Here is a 25504-nt window from a genome sequence, read left to right on the forward strand (position 1 = left end):
ATAGGTTTGTAAGGATAACCCTAGAACACACTGTATCTGTAATATGCACACCTTTTGTCCTTTAAGAGTCCTTTCCTATTTCCAAGCAGTGTGTAGCAGGAACCCAATCAGGAATTGCCTTGACTCTTCAAACTATGAAATAATCTACTACAAGAAGCTCTTGACTGTATCGGGTTTATCCTTCATTGTCGAACGGCAGTCCTGCTTTACTGTCTGTCCGGCAAGAGAGTATGGGTTTTAGTAGAATGTGTTGTCTGATTTACTGCTCCTGGTTAACGAGGGAGTGCTTTCGCAGGCTTGGGTTCTGTTCAGTTACAGCTGATATTTGAGCCTGTATGAAATATGAATATATTTGTCTGAGCTAGTGCTTGTATGAAATATGAATATATTTGTCTGAGCTAGTGCTTGTACAGAGCTATGTTGTATGGAGCAGACATACAGTGAAAATGGGAATAGCACTGCACATGGAAGGGGCGCCTGAACTATTGAGCCTAATCGTCCGCTTACATGAGGACACTTTCGCCCGGGTTCGGTGGGGTCGTCCGGGAGAGGTAACGGAAACCTTCCCGGTTGAGCGGGGAGTGAGACAAGGCTGTGTCATGGCACCGACCTTGTTCTCGCTCTTCGTGAACGGGGTGGCTGAGTTCCTCTCCCTGATCCCTACCGATGCCCCGGCTATGTGTGGTGAGCGGGTCCCGATCCTCATGTTCGCGGACGATACATTGATCATGTCAAAAATACCAAGTGGGCTCCAGCACGCTTTAAAGCGCTTTGAACTTTTCTGCCTGAAGAGAGGCCTAGAAATAAACACGGCAAAAACCAAGTTTATGGTCCTTAATGGCCGTATATCAGCTGGGCATGCTAAACGTTTCAGAGGAGTGATGTATATGAATGGCGCCCCACTAGAGCGGGTTGATGCCTTCACTTATTTGGGGGTCACACTCCAGAGAGATCTGGGGTGGACCAACCAATTAGATATCGCAGTACTAAAACATCATCAGCAGGCTGGTATCCTTCTGAAAAAGTTTAGCCTATCAACAACAAAGCCCGTTAGCCCACTATTGGAAATTTATAGGATGATGGTGCTAAGCTCGACATTGTATGGTGCTGAGCTATGGGGATTCCAGAATTTGAAAAATCTGACGCTAGCAGAAAACTAATTTTTGCGTAAAGCAACTAGCGTCCCTATAAGTACTCCATTAACACCCCTAATTGGGATCTTGGGCAAAAAGCGGTCCAGGACCTTGCCGCTCTACGGCCCTTGCTGTATTGGCGCCGATTGTGGACTACAGAGGAACTCCAACATTATGCACAGGGCCTACGGGAGATTATGACAAAAGATGGCTCCCAAAAAATTCACTGGCTGAAGTCCATTCGGTCCCTACTAATTAGGTTGGGACTGCGAGAGCTATGGGACGATCCGACAAACGCTTTATTCCCTTCCAAGAAACTTTTGAAAGTAAGCTATTGGGAGATGATAAATGCAGAAGTATGTATAAGGGGTGCCTCCTCACACCTAACAGGCTGTTTCTTAGAATTTGAGGCCCAACCGAAACTGGAATTGTATTGGGACGCCATAGAGAAAAATCAGGACCGCAAACTCTATTTTCAATTCAGAGTTGGCTTCCTTCCAGTTAGGTCTTTTACAGCCAATTGGGCAGGGGAAAATGGTAGGGATAAATGCCCTAAGTGTGGTGAAAAACGAGAAACAATAAGTCATCTTCTCTTTTTTTGCCCCTTATATTCTGCACCCAAAGCCATGTGGGTTAAGCCTATCTGCAGAGTGATTGGTACACGATGGTACACTGAGGCTTTAAGAATTTTAAGTAGTGATCCCAGCCCTCCAAATACTATTGCCATGGCTAAATTTCTGAAATGGGCTTGGGTAATCCGTACGAACCTTGTTGCAGAAGGGCTCCGATTGTGTATAAATATGTGGGCCTACTCAATTTGTGTAATTTATGTGCAATACCCTCTGTACTGTTAAAAATTATGGATTTGGTTTTATGAACTTAGTTTTTAAGTATTCAAATAATTGATATTCTTCAATTGTTTACAGTTGTTTAATTCAAATCTTAGATATTTATTGAATGGTTTTTTTAATGGAATTTTACACTGAAATATTGTGATTTTATGTATGTTTTTTATTTTTGCTTTTATGACTTAATTGTCGAATAAAGTATGATGATGATGGGAAGGGGATATAAGATGACTTGTTTGTAGTACACATTCATGTTTGGCCTTTACACATGTTGGAGTCTATTTTAAATATATACACATTTTGTTATGGCCATTGACATAGTCTATTGTTTATTGCCTTTGCCAGTATAAAATGCTATTTTTTCCCCAACAAGACGTTTTTCATTTCCAGTCTGTTCTTCCTGACCTTTATTGTATGACTCCCTCGTATTATCATTACTAAGGTAACAAGTCAGATCTGCACTAGAAAGAAACAAATATGTGCAATTTTCAATGTACTTATGACATATAGTGAGGTGATGGCTTACGTAAGCCAACCAGGCCACTTTTCAGATGCTTAGACAGATTTATCATAAACGTCTTATGGCCGGACTCAAAACTTCCCTCGCTTAAATGATTGGTTACCTACCTTATTTGAGGCACACTGAACACAGCTTTCTGGATTGGCTCAAACAAATTCTCTGTGAATGCATTTAGTAAAGGTTGTTTGTTTTCATTGTCCTTATATATAATGGTGAAGAAGCATGGGAAACTGGGACTTTGTTGCATTAGTCCCCCCCACTTTTTGCCCCCTTTTTAACTACTGGATGCTAATTTCCGATTCTGACAGTGCACTGAGGCCTGCTAACCAGACCTCCATGCCAGAGCTCTTCCCCCAAAACAAGGCGTTTTCTAATCGTGCTACAATTGGCTAAGTACTTTAGAACCCCTGTAAGTCTCTAGTATATGGTACCCCAGGTACCTAGGGCATGAGTGCTAAAGAGGGTCTCAAAAGTCTGCTGCATAAATTATGCCACCCTGAAGAACCCTCACACAAATTCCACACAGACTGCCGTTGCAGGCTGCGTTACATGGTGCAAACAATGAGTGAAAACATAACATGACACGCTCCTGTGTGTCATGCCGAAGTAAATGCATCTAATATATATATGTCACCTCTACAGCATGCCTTTGAGCCCAAAGGCAGGGTTCATTGTATTTTATGTGAAGATATCTCTTCATGAGCAGATATGCCCCTGTGATGTCTAGTTCTATTACTAGATATTGCAAGTGAGCAGGGAAGCCATCTTAAAGTACATACTGGGCACTGGGCACTGGTCAAAACAAGTTTCCCAGCTACATAATGCCTTCACTGAAACATATGGTGTTTTGTATCAAACACCTCATATTAATAAACCTACACTGATTCCAGTGATGGATTTATTAATACAAGCAACCAGAGGGTGCCTTAGAGGTACTCCTGAAACCTACTAGCCTTCTAGTGTGCTGGCTTACTGGTCTACTCCACCCTGCTATTACAGACTTGTTTCTGATCCGCTAGGAGGTGAGAGCTCTGCTCTCAGAGAACAGAAACAATGCCTACTTTGGGGAGAGGTGTTATCACCTCCTTCCCCAGGAAAGCTGGTAAATCGTTATATCAAGGCAGGAGGCTTTTGCCACCTTTGATATGCAACCCAAAGCTTTCCCCAGATAGAGGGAACGCCACCCTCTGCCCTGGCCCATCTGGCACCAGGACAGGTGGGAAAATGAGCTATGCAGGAGGTATGATGCACTGCCAGGCTGGACGCACCTCTATGGTGACCAGCTGGAAGTGAATAAGAATTTAGGAATTCCACCATCTTGTGTGTGGTGGGATTGGGAATTCTGGGACAGAGTGATGCCCACTCCCGAGGGACGTGCTCATCTAGGGGGTGTAGCGACCCCAGGGGTTAGTAGCCTATTGGCTACTACTTCGCACTCCCCTTAACTTCCCTAAATTGATTATTTAGGGGACTCCCTGATACCAGGACTTGAGATTTCATTAGACACAAAAAAGGAGTGGACAAAGAAGACTGCTGGCCTGAGAACCAAGGATCATGACTGGCTTGGCGCCAAGCCTGTCTGCTGCACACGATCCTCATGGAGCAACTGATTTGTACTGCCGCTATGCGAACCTCATGAAACCAGGAGAGCTGCCAGTGCTTTGAAAATTGCCAAAGGAACTCCCTTGGAGTAGAGGAGCTACTCCTCTGCAGCCGCAGGCACCAAAGAAACAAGACCCCAGTTCACCGACCTGCAGCTCACTGAGACTACTGATGCAGCAGCCGCCAAGGAATAGGTAGCAATGCTTCTACGGGTCAGATCCGTTTTTCCTCCAAGTGTGGAGATGCTAGGATCAACCGGAGCCACACAGTGCCAATACATGGGGTATTGGACCCCTTGCAGCAGCCAAGGCTTGTTTTGTCCAGTCCAAACACCAATGCGGAGGAAGACCGACCTGCATGTCGAAGGACTTCAAGGACAGCGAGACCCACATCGAGAGTGGCCCAGCTGTCGTGTTTGCCACTCTATAGCAGAAACGAAGGCTACGAGTGAGTCTGTGACCGCCACCACCCGACGCCTCAAGGTATCTTTGCACAGGCCCTCCACAGCCCTTGTCCAAGGGAGGTGAGGGTGCCACCGGGGTCTCCAGCCCCACAAGAGCTCAGCCCACCCTTGGGTTTGTCCAGACTGGACTTCCAGTCGCCGCCTGCAGCCTCAATAGACTCTAACACCAGATCCGATGCCAAAAGACACCAATTCACCCCAGCTCCATAGCCCAGTGTACTAAGGGAGTCTCTGCATGCCTGAAGATCTCAAGGGTCGAGACCCCCTGTGGGTTCCCTCAGACTGATCCCCCAGTCCCAGCTTGCAGCCTCTTTTCAACTGGACTGTGCCCAGTTGAAGTGAATGGGACACCCAACGCCTTAGCACACCTCTGCACCGAATGCCCCAGAGCTCCCGAGGTGACCTGCTGTTGTGGCCTCGGACCTTGCCACACACTCCCCTAAAGTCCTGGAGAACCGTCCCGTAAGTTGGTGTAGAGGGCCCGAATGCAGTATATGTTTTTCCCCATAGGATAGCATTACCGCTATCGAAAAATGCACTGCCAACTTTTGAAAACTGTAAAAATTTGTGACTCAAAAAGTACTTATCTGTTTCCAATGATCTTGGTATCCTAATTTATATAAAAGTGTGTTATTTTTGTAAATTGGTGTCGAATTTCTTTGAGTGTGTCTCATTTACTGCCTTTGTGTACGCAATAAATGCTTAGCACTACCCTCTGATATGCCGAACTGCTCGTCCCACTACCACAAAGGAGAGCCTTTAGGTGGTCATTTCGGCCTCTGTAATTCCTTTGGGGTTTGCCTGGACTCTGTGCACAATGTACCTCATCTCATGTTGGTGCACTATATAGAGAGCCAGCTTCCTACAAGAGACAGTTCATGCATCTCTTCAGTTTGCTACTCTCCTCCCTTATGGCATGCTGTGTTGTGTCTGTATTGTGTTGTCTGACGTTTCTCAAAAAGCATTCACAGTCAAGTTATTGGTTCAAGTGTAGTTAGCTTACAAACAGCTGAATATCTGTTGCCTTCCATCGTTCCTCTGCCAAATGTTCACTTTCTTTACTTTCACTTACAAGACCTGTCGAATTGGCAATTACACCTCGTGTATCAAGCGCATTCCATAACTCACTCTTATTAATTCCATTTTACTTTGTAATTTAGGTATTTGATGTAATGTAATATGCAGCTCCCTTTCTCATATTTGTTGTAAATATCTCCTTTTATTAGGCATGTTAAACATATAAAAATGTAAAGCAACAGGTACGCATAGTTACCCTACCTTAAAAGATGCATTTTTCTGCTCCCTCATACTTACTATCATTATATGGCTATACATCCAAGCCATGTGTATATTTAGTGTTGTCATTGGTTGCATTGTTATTTTTGCTTGCCCCTCACTCTTTTGCTGTATTGGTTCAAAGCACCTCAGAACTCCTGTTAGCCATTCTCAAATGCAGATTGCTCTTGTTCCCTATTTGCCCATTGTTTGACTGTAAAGCTTACTGGTGTATACACCGCTTTGTTATGATTAACAAAACAGTAGGTGATACCTATCAGCCTTTGCCATTGCCATGGCTATGAACACATCTGCAGTCTGAAAAATCGAAACTTGTGTGAGTGTTCACAGGACCAGTAGCTGAGGGTGAGCGGTAAAACCATCTTTTACTGCTTTGAGTTCCTTACCACTAGTAACATTGATCCATCGTGCTGTAAGATCGTCTGTAGACTTTGCACCTCATCAACACTTATGTGAATCAGAGCTAAATACGAGCCCGTGCCTACCTTAATGAAGATGATAAACAGTTGCGTGTCCCTCTCTTCATCTCTACTGGGCTAGCCTGAACCTTTGCTAAATCCAGTGGTCTAGACAAGGACAACATCAGAACACTCCATGCATAACTTTTGTGGTGTGTGTGACCCGAATTGCAATGTAGTCCTTGGACTTGTCCTGTGACTTTGTCCGTTCATTGTGATGTGGATTATGACTGGTTTTGCTGTACACTGTGTGCTTTTGGCGGGTAGGTTGTGTTGGTACTTGGCATTCATTGTGGTCACTGCAGAGTTAGCGTTGCTGGCCAGATGAATCCTGTATAAAAGCAGAAGAAATGTTGGGGTCAACGCTATCTGTTAAAAGCCTTTCTTTTTTAAGCCTCATATTTTGCTTTTTGCCTTTAATTCTTTTTTTCTTTCTCCTCTGTTACCTGCCTTTAAAGTGGAGGTAACATTTCTTATTGTGACTGGCTTTGTCTGTGATATACGGAATCATCGCTGTACCATTGCTGGGATGTCTGGTTTGTATTCTATGGATGCCACTTTGTTTGCACTTGGGGGACCCTCACAGGCAGCCGTTGGGAATGGGAAGTGTTATGATTGTCTGTGGATTATACACAGGGCACCAATCTGCTTTTCCCTTTTATAACTTTGCTTAGCAAGGTGTTATCAAGGACTGCACCACATGCACATGTATCTGGTGTGTCGTTTGCATCAGTTTCTTCTCATAGAAAAGCCTGTGTCTTGAGCCCCTCACAGGTGAGTTGTGCGCTTTACAAATCCCGGATTGATAGAACATGTGGCAGTGCATCTTCTAATGTGAGTCAGTCACCTTTTTCATTCCTTTCTTTAGTTTGTAATTCATACTCTGTATTTTTCCTGAACTCTGCGGTCTGTAGGGGATGTAGTACTCTTGTTCTGTTCACACATATTTTACACAGTACATTTGAGTGTCATTGCACCTCACCATATTTTCCTGGAAGTTTTGTGATGTCAGCATCTTTACTCGGCTTTCTCAACATTTGAAACTTTTCTTCAGTCGTATGTTGTTTAGATTAGGCTTGCGTGAAGGCGTGATTCTGGTGCATGTTTATGTGGCCGTTCTCTTGTGTGAAAGTTATCCCTCGCTTGGCTCTTTCTGCAGTGAGGGTATTTGCCATTGTATACTCTGCTGCAAATGGACCTTGTTTGCGTTGCTTTTTTATTTTTCTCTCATTAACCATGTCAAAGTGGAGTACTGTATCAATATTTCCATATTTGACTAGCTCCTGTCTGAACGTCGGAATCCTAAGGTGTGGCCCAGTCATTGATGTACACTGTGCAACTTCGAAAAACAGAGTCTGAGTCAGTGACAGTGTTTTATATGTGTTATATATGTGGCATGTGTTAAAGCTATTACGAGTGCTGCTAATTCTTCATATTTTGCACTTCTGTTTGTCCTCTTTGCAATCAAAGTGCAGTGACTGGAGCACATTATCCTTCTATGGGAATATGATGTATATTCCTGTGCCTCCAATATACCTCTTGTCCTGTAAGTTTGACTGTCCATCTGTCACACAAGTTGTGTATATGTGGAGGACTTTTTCTTGCATTACTCTCAATTGAATACCAACGTGCTACTGCATGACTAGTTCTAACAGATTCATAATAAGGTAAGAACGTAACAAGTAAGACCGTGACGCTCAATTGAATGTAGATTTATATCAAGGCAATCCGAAAAACTAGGGACCCTCTGTATCTAACTAAGCTTTGAAAAAGCACAAGGCTTGCAAGTAAAGTGTGGGGCGAAAAGCATTTTCAAAGAAAAAGACAGGATACGAAGTCTATTAGCGAATATTTATTGTATCACGAATAAAAGGATAGTAACGTATTTCTTAGGTTCAGTTACACTCTTTATCTGTTATGACTTCTTGTAAATTCAAGTCTTAAATCTTTAAGCATATTTGTGACAATTGATGTTTGCTTAGTGATCTGGTGGTTGCATCTCATTATGTAAACTTTGAACCCACTGGAAAACAGATAGGATGCACATATACATCATACTTCAACCCTCAGTCTCGCAATAGATTATGGCTATGAAGCGGTTGATTAGGAGAATGGAGACCCCACCCCCCCATGCATTTATTCGCTTAATATATCACATTTTGCACTAGGAGTAATGGTGCATGTTGGTCAGGGGATGTGTGCGAACTGTGTCTGATCCTTTCGTCTTCAGATTTGGGGGCATAGTTATAAGCTGATGTGAAATGGTACTCTTTTAAAGAGTCTTCCGAGTGTTTTTCTGGCATCTTGGGGGATTCTTCATGGTGTCTACTAATGCTAATGTTTTTTCTGCCTACTGGAATACCTCTCGTAATAAATATTTTCTGTTGTGCCTCTTTAATATCCTCTACATCTATGTATATTTGGTCTTTCCCTTCTCTCTTCTGTTCTGCATAACGCCTCCAGAGATTTAGCTGTGCTTCTTGAGGGTAAATAGGGTCAGGGTTTCTCACACGGTGCTGGAGCAGTTTGTAATATTGTGGCAGATAGCATGCCACAATTCTGTTTACAATATTTGTATATTATTTGAAGTTTAATATGAGCAATAGGCTAATCGGAAGAGCGTACAGGGGGGTTGAAACAAAATGTTTACATTAATATTCAAAACATCATTCAGAAAACGTAATCCCATTCTACTGGCATCGTCTCCACTGTGTAGTGTGATCGGGCTTGATAAATAGATTCCTATTTTTGCTTGCTTTTGAGTGTTATTTTTCGCTGGGCATATAATACATGGAATCCACCCAATGTTTCTTTACTTTCATAGTTCTACTAGATGCCAGTTCAACTAATATTTTCTTACCAAAGAAAACCTATTTTGAGCATAAATGTTTAAAATATTGTAAGATTATCATTTTAATTTTGTTCCAAAACATTTAGTTATAAATCAGTGATTATTTAAATATGCACCCAGGTTATATGTGTAATTTCAGGTGCGCTGTTGCCTTTCATATCTGTGCCTTTGAGTGATGTTGCAGTAATTTCAAAGTCATGTTATTACTTTTTTACTTTTACACACTATATATATTTTAGTGCCCTACTGGAAGTATGTTAAATTACATTTTGCTTTTTGCAGACACAGAATACGCATGCAGAGAAGACTTTTATTCGAAACAAAGCTGCTCAGGTTTTTGCTCTCGTGTTCGTAACTGAGTATCTTACAAAATGGCCCAAGTTTTTCTTCGATATTTTATCAATAGTTGGTCTAAACCCCCGAGGGTTGGATCTCTACCTCAGAATCCTCATGGCTGTTGATGCAGAAGTAGTGGACCGCGATGTAGTTCATACACAAGAGGTAAGATAGATTTATCCTACAGATATGTACATGTTGTAGCATTTCATCTGTGATGGTGGATTTCTTTCCGGTATTGTCATTTATATTACCTTAAGCACTTAAGTCATCAACTAGTGCTAATCAGAAAAACAAATACAATACATTTCTGTGTACATCAGTCTCTTATAGTAAAATGAGTGATGATTGTCATAGTAGGGTCACTCATTTTACTGTGCTGTTTAATAAATAACAATAACGTTTCCAGATTAGCACCTTTGCTTTGCCTTCATTTATTTTTGATTTAAGCGGGTTGAAACAAAGTTTGATTGCCAAAACGTTTAAACAATAGGGAGGAAGTGAAGAAATTCACAAGACCTGACGTTTAAAGTTGCTTTTTAATTTGAAGCTAGGTATTTAGGAAACAATTGTGACTTAAACCTAAAGTCTACCTCCAAAGTCTACCTCCACAAAAGATTTTAAAGGAACTAGAAATTTATATGGCTGCATCAAGCCAAATTAAGTAATAGCTGAAAAGAATTTTTTTAATTTTTTTAAAAACATATTTGTATTGACAGATTGCACACATAGCGCAGCACCCCGCACTCCGGAGTTAACTGTCAATCAAATACACAGCATCAAAGAATTGGCAATCTATGCATCATTTTTAGTCCAAAAATAATATCAAACTTAACAATTCTGCATTCCCCCCCCCCCCACCGGATCCCACCCGCTCCAGTCGCACGACATCGTCTCACAGTTCCTACGAACCAAGCTTTGGCCTGATAATGTACACACACCTTCCTTTTGGCCCCTTTATGCCACCTCCAGAGCAACCTCCCGTTCCACCGGCGGCTGCAGCCACAGGTCCCGATAGTCGGCCCATCGCTTCCATATCCGGTAGTGCTTTCGTGGGCAGCCTCGGCCAACAAAGATTGGCTGTTCCAGCCCCATACAAAAGTCAAGCCCCTTCTTCCACACCAGAACCGAGGGAGCTTGGGGATCTTTCCATGCATTGGCTACGTCTCTTTTGGCCAAGGTTAGGCCCAGTAACAGTAAATGCCGCTTATACACGTTACCCCCCACCCCTTCCAACACATGCAGCAGACCTAATTGTGGTGTGCGAGGGAGTTACCACCCTAGGACCTCGGACAAACAATCCCACACCCCATTCCAGAACCTAGCCAGTGAGCTACAACTCCACACCGTGTGGATCAACGTCCCCACCACACCGGAGACAGTCTGGGGATGCGATGAGGCCTGCCCGCCCCACAATCTCTCTTGTAAAGTAGACCCTGTGCAGGTATTTGAATTGGATGAGCCGCAAGCGTATCGCTATGGCCGCGCCTCTAGGGCCGCCAACGCCTCCCGCCAGTCCTCCTCCTCCAGTGCCCCCACATCCCTCTCCCAGGACTCCCGGAGCTTCTGCAGTGTTGTGGAGCAATGTGTGACTAATGTCTGATAGATACGAGATATCTTCTTATCCCCTAGGTCCCCCATAAAGACCTTGGCCTCTAATGGACTAAATTCTGGGAGGGAAGCAAGACCTTCCAAGCTTGGTGTAATGGCATAGCGGAATTGCAGATATTTAAAGAATTGGGACTGGGGCATATCATACTCTTCGCGTAGATTCTGGAAGGATTTGAGTGTTGTTCCCGACATTCCATGTCATGTCCTAGTGTCGAGATTCCAATATCATCCCAGCCCCTGAAACTCTGGAGAGACGCCAGAGCAGGCAGACGTCCATTATGCCACAATGGGGTCTCCTCAGTCAACGTGCCCCACCATCCCATACGACGTATTGCCTGCCTCCAGATCCAAAACACTACCTGGGTGGCAGGCGGCAACCTCTTTCGCAACTGCGCCGCGTACAAAACCGCATGTAGAGTGTTAAAGCCCATAAGATGTCGTTCCAGGGGATATGCTGGGTCCCCATTACCACCATACCACCATACCACCATACCACCATTCATTCAGGACCAGGAGATGGGAGGCTTGGTAGTAGGAGATATCGCAGGTCGCCAAACCACCACAGTATGTTGACAAAAAACAAGTGCGCAGCGCCACCCGCGCCGCTCCTCCTGCGCAGCGCCGAATCAACTTGCCGGAACCAATGGGGTGAGATCGGGTTGGGGTGGTTCTGTAGTTGATAGAGCAATCGGGAAAGGGCCACCATTTTAAAGATGGCCGACCTGCCATAGATAGTAAGGGGCATTTGGGACTACGTCTTCATCTCCGTCCGGACCCGATCCCAAACTGGCACCAGGTTGCGCTCCCAGGAGATCGCAGGAACCTCAGAGATAAACACTCCCAGGTATTTAATACCCCCAACCGCTACCTGTAGCGTGGATGTCCAGTCCCCCACCCCGGGATTCTCCCCCAACACCCATAGGGTTTCAGGTATAACCCGGAGGTTTCTCCAAATATCTGCATTATCTCAAGGAGCCGCTGCCCGACCTACTAAGATTTGTGAGAAAAAGCAGGACATCATCAGCATAAAGTGCAATTCTATCCGATGGGCCCGCTCCCGTTCGAAACCACTAAGCTGCTCATCCATGTGCACCCAAGCCGCCAACGGCTCCATGGCCAGGGCGAACAGGTACGGCGAAAGGGGGCAGCCCTGCCTAGTGGCACGCCCAATGGAAATTTTAGAGGAAATGGCCCCTGCTACCCTAACCGAGCGGTCAGGTCCGTGTACAAGAGTCGCAGATATGACAGGAAACGAGGCCCTAAGTTAAGCCGAGGCAAAAGCGAAACCGGTAGACCCAGCTCAGTGAATCGAAGGCCCTGTCTATATCCACTAGGAGAAGTGCCGCTTGCTCACCGGTATCTTGAATCACCGCCACCGCCGCATGGGCCCTGCGAATATTGTGTCTAGTTGCCCTATGCGGCATGAACCCGGCCTGATCCGGGTGGACGAGCCCCGCAATGTGGGGTAGGAGACGGTTAGCCAGCGCCTTAGCTAGAATCTTAGCCTCTACGTTAAGGAGAGAAATGGGCCGGTATGACGCATGTTGCTCCGGGGGCCTACCCAGCTTGTGGAACAACACCACCTCAGCATGCCTGCAATCTGCGTGGAGGCTGCCCCTTAAAAAGAAATTTTGCGTGCATAGATGCTTGTAATACTTTTTCTGAACTTTACTTATCTAAAATAATCTAAACGCTTCAAGCAGCAGAGGTTCTGCACCATAATTATGTTCATTGAAAACCATCCCCTAAAAGCAGGGGGTGGGGGTCTATTTTATGTGTAACTATTAATAATTAGTCAGACATGTAGATTTTGTAACTATACTGCTGTAGTTAAATCATCCTAGTGCCAACACCCACAGTGTATATATAAATTAATGTTATTTGGCTCACTGGCCAGAAGTTGGTGTTTTGTTGCTAGAAAGTACCATTTCATCCTTCATTTAGAGTTTGCTAAATGTATTTAACTACTTTTTGGGGAATGAGAATACAACGTCCAGAGAGGGTGTGAATTCTAAATTTGCTGTGAAATGGAGAGTGCTCTATAAAGTGGTAAAATTGGTCATCGAATGTTTAACAAACACATATTCCGATGTCTTGGCCACTTTGTAACAAGATATGTCCATCCGGCAACATTTTGTCTGAATGGGGTACGCAGAGTATTAATGGCTGAAAGATACCATACAAATGCTTGCATAGCACACATAAATACCTTGTTCTTAATGGGTCTAATGCAGCTGGTCTAAACCCTAGTGATGCGGAGACCCCCTAACCATATAGTAAATTTATTTCGGAATTTTATTATAGTGAGTGTATTTGACGTGTAGGGTTTATACTGGGGAATGAGAGGTACATAATTAGGGCATTCTTCTGGTCACCCCACTCCTAGCTCTTGCAGCATTCTTTCAATGCAGACTCCTGCATTTTGTTCCTGCACACTTGCACACTGTCCCTACCTACCTCCTACTTTCTCCTACATTAATCCCTTGCCTCTTAGTTCTGTATCATTCCTTCTCTGCCTTGTTTCATCGTTCCGGGCAATACATCACATCCTCTCTCTTGGATTTCACAGCATTTACTGCTTCCAGGCTCCGACAGCGGTTCCTTATCATCCCTGTCAAGCTATCCAGGCTTTTGTGACTAGCTGCTGCAATCCAGCTTTTTTTGTGTTGCATTCTGGGACTTGAAGTCCAGCTTTTAAATTATGATCTAAATAGGAATTCAAGTTCCAGAATACAAAAGTCAAAACCTGGATTGGAGCAGCTGTTTGATCGTGGACCTGAGAAAGTTGGCAGGGCTGCTTACCCCATGGTCCTCTAGTTCTCTCGCTCCATGCTCCTGCAGTATTCCCTCCTTCCTAGAATATGCCGCTCTTGCTCAAGCATTTCTCTCTAACTGTATTATTCCATGTAGACATTATTCCATGCCACCCCACCTACACTGGACCCTGCAAAGCTCACTTCCTTCATTCTCCTCTAGTGGGCCTTCGCTTGAGGCTCCTGCAACACCACCTGCTAGGGTTGCAACCTTTCACGGAGAAAAATGTCTGTCCTTTACACACGTTTTGGGGTACTGAAACAATAGCAAGTGTACTTTTATATTTTAATTATGCTACTGTTTAATATAAAGTCACATTTGGGAAAAGTCTAAACAGCATTAACATTATTTAGACACAATATTTAACCTGTATTTGTTGTTTTTCCGTTCACATATAAAAGACGAAAAATACCCCATTTAGTTCCTTTTCTTGATCTGTTTACCTGTCTGTGCTTAAGAATACCCGCCAGGCCAGTAATATACTGATTGGGTGACAACTTTTCCAAATTCCTCCAGGGTCTCTCTGGACACCTTCGATCTCTGCATTGCTCCATTGCTCCATTCTTTATGGGGGTTTAGGCCTGTTTGTTTATTACACCATTGATTCATTAGCGGTGAAAAGAAAACTAGTTTCTTAGATGTTGAAGCGCTTTTCCCTAAAGATGAGATAAAAACTGCCCACTTGGAGGTAGAGGGAGGGAGTCACACCTCTTACAGATTGAAAACCACTGATCTAAAGTCATCTTAAAGAGACTTAATTTTCAACTTGTTGGTATATCTTTGCTGGTAATCCAAACGTTCTTAGGTACTTTCTGATACCAGAGAAAGATTTGATGTTGGAACTGTCATCTGTTTGGAAAACAGTTTCATTTTTATGTATCTGGAGATGGTTACTTCCCCTTGATGGAAATTAATGGATTTTCTCAATTATGACGATACCTAAATTGTAGACTGACAGCCTGATGAATCTCCATTTTTGGAAAAAGTCATATTGGCAAAATAACCTTTTTGTCAAAATCAATTGATTTTTATGAAAAAAATGGATGAGACAAAAGGAAATGCAGGGGGGGACAAGGGAGAACACAAATCAGAAGAAAAACAGGTAGAGTACAAACAACTAGAAGGAAGAGGGGCCGAAGGTGCAACATCTTTGGGAGAGAAGGAGGAGGAGTTGGTGAGGCAGAGAGAATAAGCAGGAGATAACTGGGGAATGGAAGGTACATGGTGCTGGATAGAGAAAATAGGAAGAAATAAAGAAAAAAGAAGGACTGAATGGGGAAAGCCCCTTAGAAAGAGGAAGAAGCAAAAGAAAAAAAGGAGAGAGAAGGTTTGGGGGGCTTTCCTTTAAAAAAATAATCAATAAACCAACCAGCTGGAAAATATTTTCTGCAAGAAGGGCATTCACCAGGTCAACATGGTGACCATTGTTGGAGAAACATTTGTCATTAAAAGTGTGATGCATATTCTTCGCCAGAACCCAATCTCTGGGTTGGCTATATTATAAACACATATAGCCAAATAAACACCATATAGCATGACTAGATAAAATGAACCAGCTCAAGGCACTTTAAGTACATATTCACTAATGTGTCAGAACTTCAAGTTGTTTAAATTATATTCCTTCACTCTGTTATTACAAAGAAAGAATGGTTGAAGATGATGTTAATAAATCCTCGTTAGTTCCCAAGCAGTGTGTGGTTGGACAGATGTTGCAGACTACTGAAAGATTCGCTTTTAAGTAACATATAGCCTTTGTTACAGAAAGATGACGATTCCACAGGCTGCTCCACCATCTGCACAGTTATTCCTGTTGTGACTGCAACATAAGATGAATGTGTAGTATCTTCCTTGCGTTCCACAGTTTGATGTGGATGGCTAAGACCAATCTGAACACCCCCACAAGTGTTGACAGGTCTTTTACCACTGTGCAGATGTTAATGCACTCTCCACGGAGTGCACTCCCATGAATGTGATTGCTTGTGTTGCAGCTTGATTGTCATGCCTAAATGGTATTAGAGCACATTACTATGCTTTAACACCTCCTCATTAGAAGCAGTACAGGTGACTTTGTTCTTTTAGTCAATGTTGTACATTTGCACAGGAAGTAAAATGTCACCATACCCAGGAATACTCAGAGATGACTGGTGCTGCCGTTTCTGCACCTCTGTGTACCGCCACAGTATTGTTGGTTCTATCTTCCTGGCTTCTTAGGTATTCACGATCCGCTCATCCTGAAGGCTGGGCCATTGTGCAGCACGTATTCAAATTCAGTCGCAGTACTTCGGCAATGTAGATGAACTTGCTCAATGTGATTCATTTTCAGCAATAAAATACAGAAGAAACGGTCTCAAGCCTTGTTTGAGTTACTCACTGTAAGAAGGTGGGTTATTAGTAGGTGCAGTTAGGTGCCTACAGCTAATAACTATACCACAGTCACTAATAAGGTCTAGTCAAGTGTCAATAAATGAATCCTTGCTCAACCGAGGGTAGCTTGGCAGATGAGCCGTCGGGCTTGATTTAGGAGACAGGTGTGTAAAGCATTTAATATCAACAAAACAGTAAATTAATAAACAAGACAACACAATAAAAATCCAACACCAATTTATAAATATTGAGAATATTTTTGTCTTTCGAATGACATAAAAATGCCAAAAATCCAATGTAGGGAACCGGAAAAAATGAATTTCTAAATATTAAATTGCAGTATAGCTCTTAAGAGCATAAACCCCAACTGTGGCTATCTGGTCACACTTGGCCAGGTCAAATCTAAAAGTTCAAGATGACTGTGATGGAGTGCAGGTAGGATACAGTTCCAGATTAATCCCACTGAAGTTTTGGTGCCAGGAGACCCGTTTGCGCGGAAGACTTTCGCAGGGAGCAAGGAGAGCGTCGCTAGCGGTGGGAAGCAAAGAGCCGCCGGGCGTCACGATCAGGTTGGAGCTACAGCTGTCGGCAGCGGCAATACTTGCTGTGTGAAAAGATACACTTGCAGCGACTCGTGCTGGTTCTTCAGGCAAGCGGCGCTGGTCCAGTGTGAATGGGCGAGTTAGAGAAGAGCCCAAATGCTCAATTTTAAGAGCTGCAGACTCACCCAAGTGCCCAGGACTTAGGAGGCGCCTCTTAGGGGTCAGGAACCTGTTGCAGATGTGTCCAGGAGCTTTAGTCCAGTTGCTTCTTGGTTCCATTGGAGAGATCAGTTTTGTCTAGCACTGGCCAAGGGCTCAGGAGTTCAGGATTGCTACTTGGGGGCTAGGACACAATTTCCCACAATGCACCTGTGCCGTCCAGGAAAATACAGGGGTAATTTGTCAGCTGGGTAGTCCTCTCTTTGGGATGTTGCAGGTGGCTTCTTCCAGCACTAGTCTATCTGTCGCTGCTCAGGGATTCCACTCCTTATCCTTTAAGACGGGCACAGTCCTTTCATGTGTGGAGCCTTGAGAGTGCAGCAGGTGCAGTCTTTCTGAGTGCAAGCCTTCTGCGGTGCAGTCCAAGGGTCCAGCAGGGCAGTCCTTCTCCAGATGTCTCAGGCAGGGATCTGAGGGGCTCCTGCAAGGGAAGAGGGCACCCCAACCAATGGGGTTCAAGTTTCCACCCTCTGCTGTGACCATTTCCTGGGAAGTGTGGAATATTAGTCACCAAAAATGCACAGTTCTCATAAATCCAAATTGAGAATTTCTTTCCTTGAAATGGAAGTCTGACTAACAATGCCCTACACTCCCCTTCAAGGCCCTTTCCTAATCTAATTAGTGGGGGGCTCCCATCTGGCTGAGGATCAAGTAGGTTAGGGCTGCGTTTTTGGCTGATACAACTTCGTATCCTCCACAGATCCTATTAGTTCAGAGCACTTATGCCCAGGTTAGGACGTTCCTCTGATCATTGTGCCAGAGGTTGTCAGGGAACGGGCTCCTTTTTCCACATCCTATCGGCCTGTTCTAAAAATTCTGCAATACTGGGTGGGTGGTGGTGGTGGTGGTAGTGGTAGTGGTGGTGGGGTGGGAGGGAGTGCTGCAGCAGCAATGGTGAGAAAAAGGAATATTGCCAGAGCAGGGGTAGTGAGTCTTCCTCCGAGGGTGGTGGACTGCGAATCCAACCACGATTGGTGTTGTGCATCTGAAATGGTAGTCTATGAAAGTCAGGAATGTCCACATTAGTGAGAAAAGGTCTAGGGACAGTGGGTGGCATATAGGGCTTTTTAATGTCCTCTGGAAGCAGATTTGGAGGGGAGAGTTGTGGGATCTCCCCACTGAGTTCGCCTCTCTGCACATGTGATACAACTAGTTTTGTATACAAGGTGTACCGGTTGTAAATGCAGACCTACGGTAAATTGTATTATCTAAGGCTCAGATTGTAAACTTGTCACTGCTTTTTGTAACTGAGAACATGTTTAATAAAAAGATTATTTAAAAAACAAAATAGGTGGGGGCGGCCTGGGTCACGTGACATCTGTGATTATACCTTTTGAAGTCCAATTTATCTCCCCTCCCTGTCCCTGCCTTCTCCAGGAAGCAAATCTCCTCCCACCAAATGGCTGTATGGTATCAGCCCCAGGCCTTCTCACACCTACTCATGGAGCAACTTGGCTCAGGCTGTCAAAATCTGGCCAATCAGAAGAAGCTGCTATAGAGCTGTTTTAGGTAACTTTAGGATAGTAAGTTCTAAACTACTTAACTCCAATAGTTATAATAAATCTGACCATGGAAAGTAGTTGAATTTATTTTAAGTATTATTTTGATACATTGAATTATGTTGCTAGTTACCTTGAATCAAAGGTTAGCCTTTATTGAAGTATGATAAAGCCTTCCCAAGTTAGCCTTTGGATCAGGCAGCATTACAATGGGGGAAAACGAAGTTGGCTGTTTTCCCCCGCCAGGGCATTTAAACATATTTTATAATGTCCCCATGTTATATAACAAGGCACACTACCCTGGGGCCACCTACCGCAAAGCTTTAGGGGTGACTTGTAAGTAATAAAAAGTTCGCTTTGGACTTTGGAAGTACTTATAATTCCAAAGTCGAATTTGGATACAGTTGTATTTTAAAACCAGCCTGCAAGGCAGGGCTGGCTTTACAATGACACCAGACACCACAACAGTGCACACTTAGGTGCATTAGGTCTGGTGGGGTCTACATGCCCTACCATATACCAGGTAGGTTGTCTTAGCCAATTATAATTACATCAGTTACCTTATACCTTTTAAGGACCGAGCACTGGGCCTGGTTAGCAGGGCCCAGGGCACCATCATTGTCAGTGACCACCAGTGTCAGTCAAAAAATAGGGGTGTTCGGGGGAGGGGCGGGGGAGGGGAAGTATGACGTTCCTACACTCACAAAATATGAAACAAATATCTACAATGGCTAGAAAGCGTTTTTGTAGTAACAACATGTAACACATTTGTGTTATTTAAAATATTAGCATACCATATAGTATGTATACTGATTAAACGTGTTCCCGACACTACAGGATATGTAGATATGGATTCCCAAGACCAGCATTCGTATAAGGAGAAGTTAATGGTCTTCTTTCAACCATTTGACTCGTAGTTACTCAAAAATCATTAAAAAAAAAATTTAATAGCATTTTTCTAAAAAATCATTAATAAAGAAGCATAAAACATAGTGAGGAATCACTGTACCTTAATGACCGCGCCGGACTGGCAGTAGCGGGTTTGAAGAATGGAGGTCGATTTTGGACCTGTGAGGGCTTGTTTTGCAGCAGTATTGCAAAGTCGGCCCCCTGTAACAAAGGCGCAGCAGCAGTGTTTTCACCAGCCCTCCCCAGAGTCCTCCTCAGTCTGTCCGACATAATTGCCAGGGCTGGTTTGTATTCCCCTTTCGGCCCTGCTTAATGACAACAAACCTACAATTGCTATCTTACAGAAGCTAAATACTAATATCCAAAATGTTGCAGACCTTTGCACAGCTATTGCTCAGTAGGTTACATGCTACACCAAGAGGTAAAAAAGAACAAAACTGAGAGAATCATGGCTGCCTTATCAGCAAACTTTGTGGCAAATGTTTTTAACATAGCGATAAAGAATTTAGTGCACATGAATGTACTGATCATCTTACAGGCAATACTTTCACATTTAATAGGAAGAACTTTAATTGACTGTTACTGTCCAGTTGATTTCCTGTAATAAAAGATGCATGCATAAGTGAAATAACACTGAACTTTGACTCCCAACCAAATATCACACTAGGAAAATAAACCTTAATATGTTACAAAAGATACAATGCAGCCTTTTAAATCTTAAAATACCAAACTGTACATTAAGCTACGAAGACGCACACTACAAAAAACATTATAAGCACTTAAGCAGTTGAAACCATGGTGAGATGGAAATTCATTAATTACACCAAAGATATTTAATGAATGCAGGTGTTAGGTTGCCTTATCTCAAATTTCTGAATTAAACAGTTTTTTTCTTTTATTGTTGAATATAACCAATAGTACAACAATAACATGCACCAAATGTTTGAAAGCATTGTAACATCTGCCAGAAAGCTAATACGCAGTTTTCCTCCAGTATGAATGAAGGTAAAGGCAGAGATCAACCTTATAGTAATATGCACCAGAATAAGATCTCAAATATGGAAGTTTGTTCTCTGACCCAAACAATACAACAATATGTACTGCAAGTAAGGAAATACAAAGAAATCTCCGTCTCTAGTAGAGATAGTTCCATTGTGATAAATCAAAATTTCACATTGTAATATAATACCAAATACAAGTTGTAATAAAATTGGCAGTGTTAAGAGCGATGGAGAGGCCTTAAGGGGTTAAAGAATGGATTGTGGCGAGTGTTTTTGTGTGATGCAATGTAAGGGGGGGTCACTTACAGCCAACCTCACAACCACCTCCTGTCGCAAGATGATACCGCTAAAGTGCCAAAGGCATCAAGACTTATCTCTTTCTTGTTTGAGGAATGTGAACCATGTTTTGTCTAGAAGTTGGTAGACAGCCTCTTACATTTTTGCCAGTCACTTGTGTGTAGGCAGTTGTGGCAGTCATCTGTGCGGCAATATGCAGGAGTTAGTTGTGGCGTTATAAGCAGTCTGCATTCGTGGTCCGAGAGCTTGGTGAGGTTTTGTGTAAATATATTGTTTCCAATTTATATTGCTAAATAAAAAGACAATGCAGGTATTCCATTCCTAGAAGAATATAATCAGTTAACATTTCTGTACACACTACACTTACATCTGTTTGAGATCCCAAAAATTGAACTTTAAAAATAAAATATTGCAGTTCTACAATTAAACAATCTTTAAATAGTAAACCTGGAAATTGAAAAGTTGCAAGATTCAATAACCTAAAAGTAACAAAGTGTGGATTACTTGCCTTTAAAAATAGTAATTAAATTAATTGCCTCGCCAATCCTACTTTAACACTACTTTTTGAAATTAATGAGATGTTGAAAAAATCCTCAAAAGCAAAGAGAAAATTCTTCATGCAGCTCTTTCACACATGCTCGAAAATACCTGTCAAGAAAACAGAATTGCGACTGCCTCAAGAATAATGGACATAGTTTAAATTGTAACAAACCATATGCACAGTCATTTTAAGGCATGGGGAAAGTGAGCAGTTGGCCACGGCCTCCACTTTCCAGAGGGTCCACGGTGTGTGATCAGAATAAAGCAATAAAATAATCAATGTGCATTAGCTAAAGCCTTTTAATTTCTTTACCTGCAAACTGCCTCCTGTTGCCGCAGTAATTAAGGTTGGCTGGTCTGCATTGATGTGGTCAGAGCAATTAGCTGAAGCCTGGTCATAGGGATTGTTAGAGATTGACGATGAGTTTTGCAAAGGTTTCATCTCCTCTGTGCCAGATAGTATATGATATTTGGAAGGCCTTAATAGAATGAAGGGCACAGTAAAGTTTGCCTCCAAGGAACCACATGTACTTCTCCAGCTTCTGCCTAACAACTGAAAAACGAAAATGCTAGTAAGTTGCTTTTCATATGCTTCTGCACTAAAAAACATCTTGGAGATCCCTCGGAGCTTTCATTATTTTCATGACAGAGTGGTGTGTCAGCACCAGCTTGTTATATTATGGGTCACAGTGACTAATGGTTCCACTGCAGACATTTGAACCAGGAGGCTTCAGCACATTTGAAATTGTTATACTGGGCAAATTACTTAGTGGCAGATATACACACGTGCCTGAAAAATGGCAAACTAATCCTGGCTCCTTGACAGTCCTATAGAACATCATGCCAATTTTTTCCAGATCAGCAAACGGAGATTAACTCTGTTGTAACTGGCCTGATTTTATGAAATGAGTCATCGGATATGTAGCTTTGCTGTCACATCCTAAGCTTGTCCAACACTTGTTGACCTAAAGGATAGCTCCTTTTTCACTGAAATAGGCATGTGCAACCCAGTGATAGCTCTAAGGTAAGAAGTCTAGACCTATAGGATCTTTATAACCAAATGGATGGCTCCGTTGCCAGGGGCCTGAGCATGTAAAAGGTCTGTAACGTTGGAAAGAGGTTCATTGTCAGATATCAGATCCTTACAGCAGTTTATTTTAATAAACGTTATTGACATATAGGGATATTACACAAACACCACATACCATAAGGAGTCCTTCTACAAAGTTCCAATGTCCCACTGTCCCCGCCAACTCTCATATAGGCAACAGAAGTATTACTGCTCATGCGGGAACTACAGATGTATCCAATAGATATAAATGCAGAATAACACCACAAAGTTCTCGTATATAAATCTAAAGTAGGCATTAATGTCCAACAAGATCATAGAATTCAACCTCATAAAAAATGTAATGATACAATAGTAAAAGGCACATTTCACAGTCTGCGTATCTCCCAAATCAATATATAACAGTTTAAATCCCCCCCCCTCCCAACCTGCTTTCGTGTTCAGATATCGGATCCTTATAAGATCTGCGCAGACTGAGAGATAACTTGCTAAATGCCTGGGCTTTTAAGTATTTCAGACCTGATGGACTGTTGTTCTTTGTATATTCTCTCTAATCGGTCTACCTTCCTTTTTCTGAGTCTCTAAGAGCTATGTTACTTGAAGGGTAGCTCTTTGTGACATTCGGGCAAACATTGCTGGACTATGCCTAAGCGTCTAAGATATGTGTTATCTAAACATTATCTTTACTGACTAAGCCAGTGAAATCTCTGTACGTTAATGGAATGTTCTTCTGGATGAGTCGTTCTTTAACCTTTAAAATCTTTGTAAGCTGATGGGTGTGCCTGAGCAGAGACCGTGCAGGACGTGTCTCCCCAGAGTTCCGCCGGAGGTCTCCCAGTGCGAATAAATGCAGTTCAAAAGAGCATGAGTCTCAGCAAATAATGCCTGTATCCTCTAGAGGCACCCGAGGCGTCTAGTGCTTACACCAACAAATAAAATAGCCCAGAACAAGCATTTTCGGTGGTCAGCGACTTTCCCTATACCGACTCGATGGAAGAAGCAACAGTCAAGATGGCCGCCTAAGTGCTGGTGTGTCTGCCCTATTGGTGGCAGCGAAACAATGAAGCGATCTGCCACATGGAAGAAGAGCGATGAGCAGGGCTATAGGCGGCGGGTAGAGGTGTGTAGATCAATCCCATCAAGAGCGGTGATTGACTGGGACTGCAAGCTGTCCTGAGCCTTGAATCAACCTTGAAGGGCCTAGTGGGCCACATCATGCCGGTGGGCTAGACTTCAACATGGGATTTCAGAGCCCACCTACACAATCATCCCACATGTTTCAACTCGGTCAGGCTCATGTAACCCAAATCCAATAAAACAATGTCCATTGGCACAGTAGAAGAGTCCTGGTCGGGGGTCTCAGATAACATTTAGTTTCCCCACATTTGCAGTTTGTTGTTACCCTGACAACGGTTTGGACACCCACCTATTATCACATTGTCCCCAAATTAACACCCTGTGGGACGCAGCGACCAAATTTATAACCCCTTCCCCTGCATAGATGACATTAACGAAATGCATCATCCCAACAAGAGCCTAGGTAGATAATTCCACATACCAGACGCAGCATGCCCCAGATGGGGCGCTGTGAGGGCCCATATTTTACAAATTTTCTGGACTTGCCCCAAGCTACACTTTTTCTGGAAGGGAGTGATAAGGACGCTTGAGGAGTGCATTGGGAAGGAGACCACGCGAACCCCGGGGTACTGCCGGCTGAGTTGGTTTTACCACCCCACAAGGACTAAGATCACAGGGAGGTTCCAGGACTTACCATATATCATTGCAAAACGTGAGTTAACTAGCAACTGGAAGGCAACGGGTGGCCGCTAATTGCAGTATGGAAGAGCGAGCTGCTCAAATGGGTGAGCTGCGAGGGCAAGATACTTTTGAGGGAGGCATAGAGAACTTGGACGGAGCTCAAACCTGGGGTACACTAGTAGATGTCCTGGTCAACCCGAAGCTGGACTCACCAGCGGACTCCCCTGTAGAATTCCTTAGATGAATTGAAAGTTACATAGCTGTTGGCTCATTTCCAGATACCACCCTTTAAGATTCACAAAATACGCAGAAGCGGCACATGGCAAAGGGGACCCTCTGGCCCGAGCCCCACAGTTAGAGTGCATTACCTATTCCTTTTCCAATATGCCAACTGGGTTGTCATTTATGAAGTGATGTACTGACCCGCGGGGTTGCAGGGGGGAATTGGGGGAAATGTTTGACTTATGTTTTAGATTTAATGAAACCGATTTGGTTGTGTACTATACTGAGGTCCCATATGCTATATGCAGGTGTGCCAACAATGCTCAATGCTGAATGCATTACATGCATCTAAAAGCACAATAAAATCCGTTTAAAAAAAACAACAAAAAAAACAAGAGCCTATAGGAAATTGAATTATGTGCTGTGGTTGTGAGACTTCACCATGTATTAATCTTGCAGTCTTTATTTTTCCTTGTTAAATTATTTTACAAAACCCTTAGCTCCTTACTGGGTACTTGTCAGAACCTACGGAGCTCAAGTGGCCACCATTCAACATAAAGGGTCAAGTTGTAAAAGAATTAGCCCAGTAAAGAGTACATGGTCTGAGCTAACGCGAATTCGGTATTCTAAGATGTCTGCTCGGGTTAGCAGTCTAGTCTTCGGTTTAGGTCATCGCTAGAGTTCAGGTGACGCACGCGCTAGATTGAAGCTGCGCACTTCACCAAGGATTCTACCCTGAGAGGAAGCGACACGGAAGACCGGAGAACATAACTAAAGTATAAATCTAGTGAGAGTTGAAGTATTAATTTCCCGAATCTCTAACGTTTGTTAGAGAAGACAGTTACCGTAGTCAGAGCACAGAATTCAACGGAGGTTGGGTTCCTCAGAAGACTTCGAGCTGCGAAGTCATTTTGAGTTCCTGAGGAGAGAGAGGACATCATACCATGAGAGCTAAGTCAATAAACATTTCAAATATTAACAGCAAGAGTTAAATAGAAAAGGAATTAAAGAATAGTTACCATATTTGAGACAACGAATTATAGTACTGAAGTAGCAACATTTTGGAAGTGTACCTTCTTTAGAATGCCTAGAGAGTGAAAGAAATAAAAAGAATTAGAAAGTTAAGTTCAAACAAAACAACAAGTAGCAATA

The 25504-nt window shown here is 43.2% G+C and overlaps 1 protein-coding gene across 2 annotated transcripts in view; it reads left to right on the top strand.

Annotated features, from left to right (window-relative positions):
- The window catches only part of XPOT (exportin for tRNA), a 538373-nt gene that overhangs the window by 134051 nt on the left and 378818 nt on the right, over positions 1-25504 (top strand). For both annotated transcript variants that reach the window (XM_078676087.1, XM_078676095.1), the window contains exon 6: positions 9454-9672. In XM_078676087.1, the coding sequence (XP_078532213.1) occupies positions 9454-9672 (219 nt within the window). The remainder of the gene's footprint in view (positions 1-9453; positions 9673-25504) is intronic.

Source organism: Lissotriton helveticus, chromosome 1_1, assembly GCF_964261635.1.
Source record: "Lissotriton helveticus chromosome 1_1, aLisHel1.1, whole genome shotgun sequence".
In the NCBI taxonomy this organism is placed as follows: domain Eukaryota; kingdom Metazoa; phylum Chordata; class Amphibia; order Caudata; family Salamandridae; genus Lissotriton; species Lissotriton helveticus.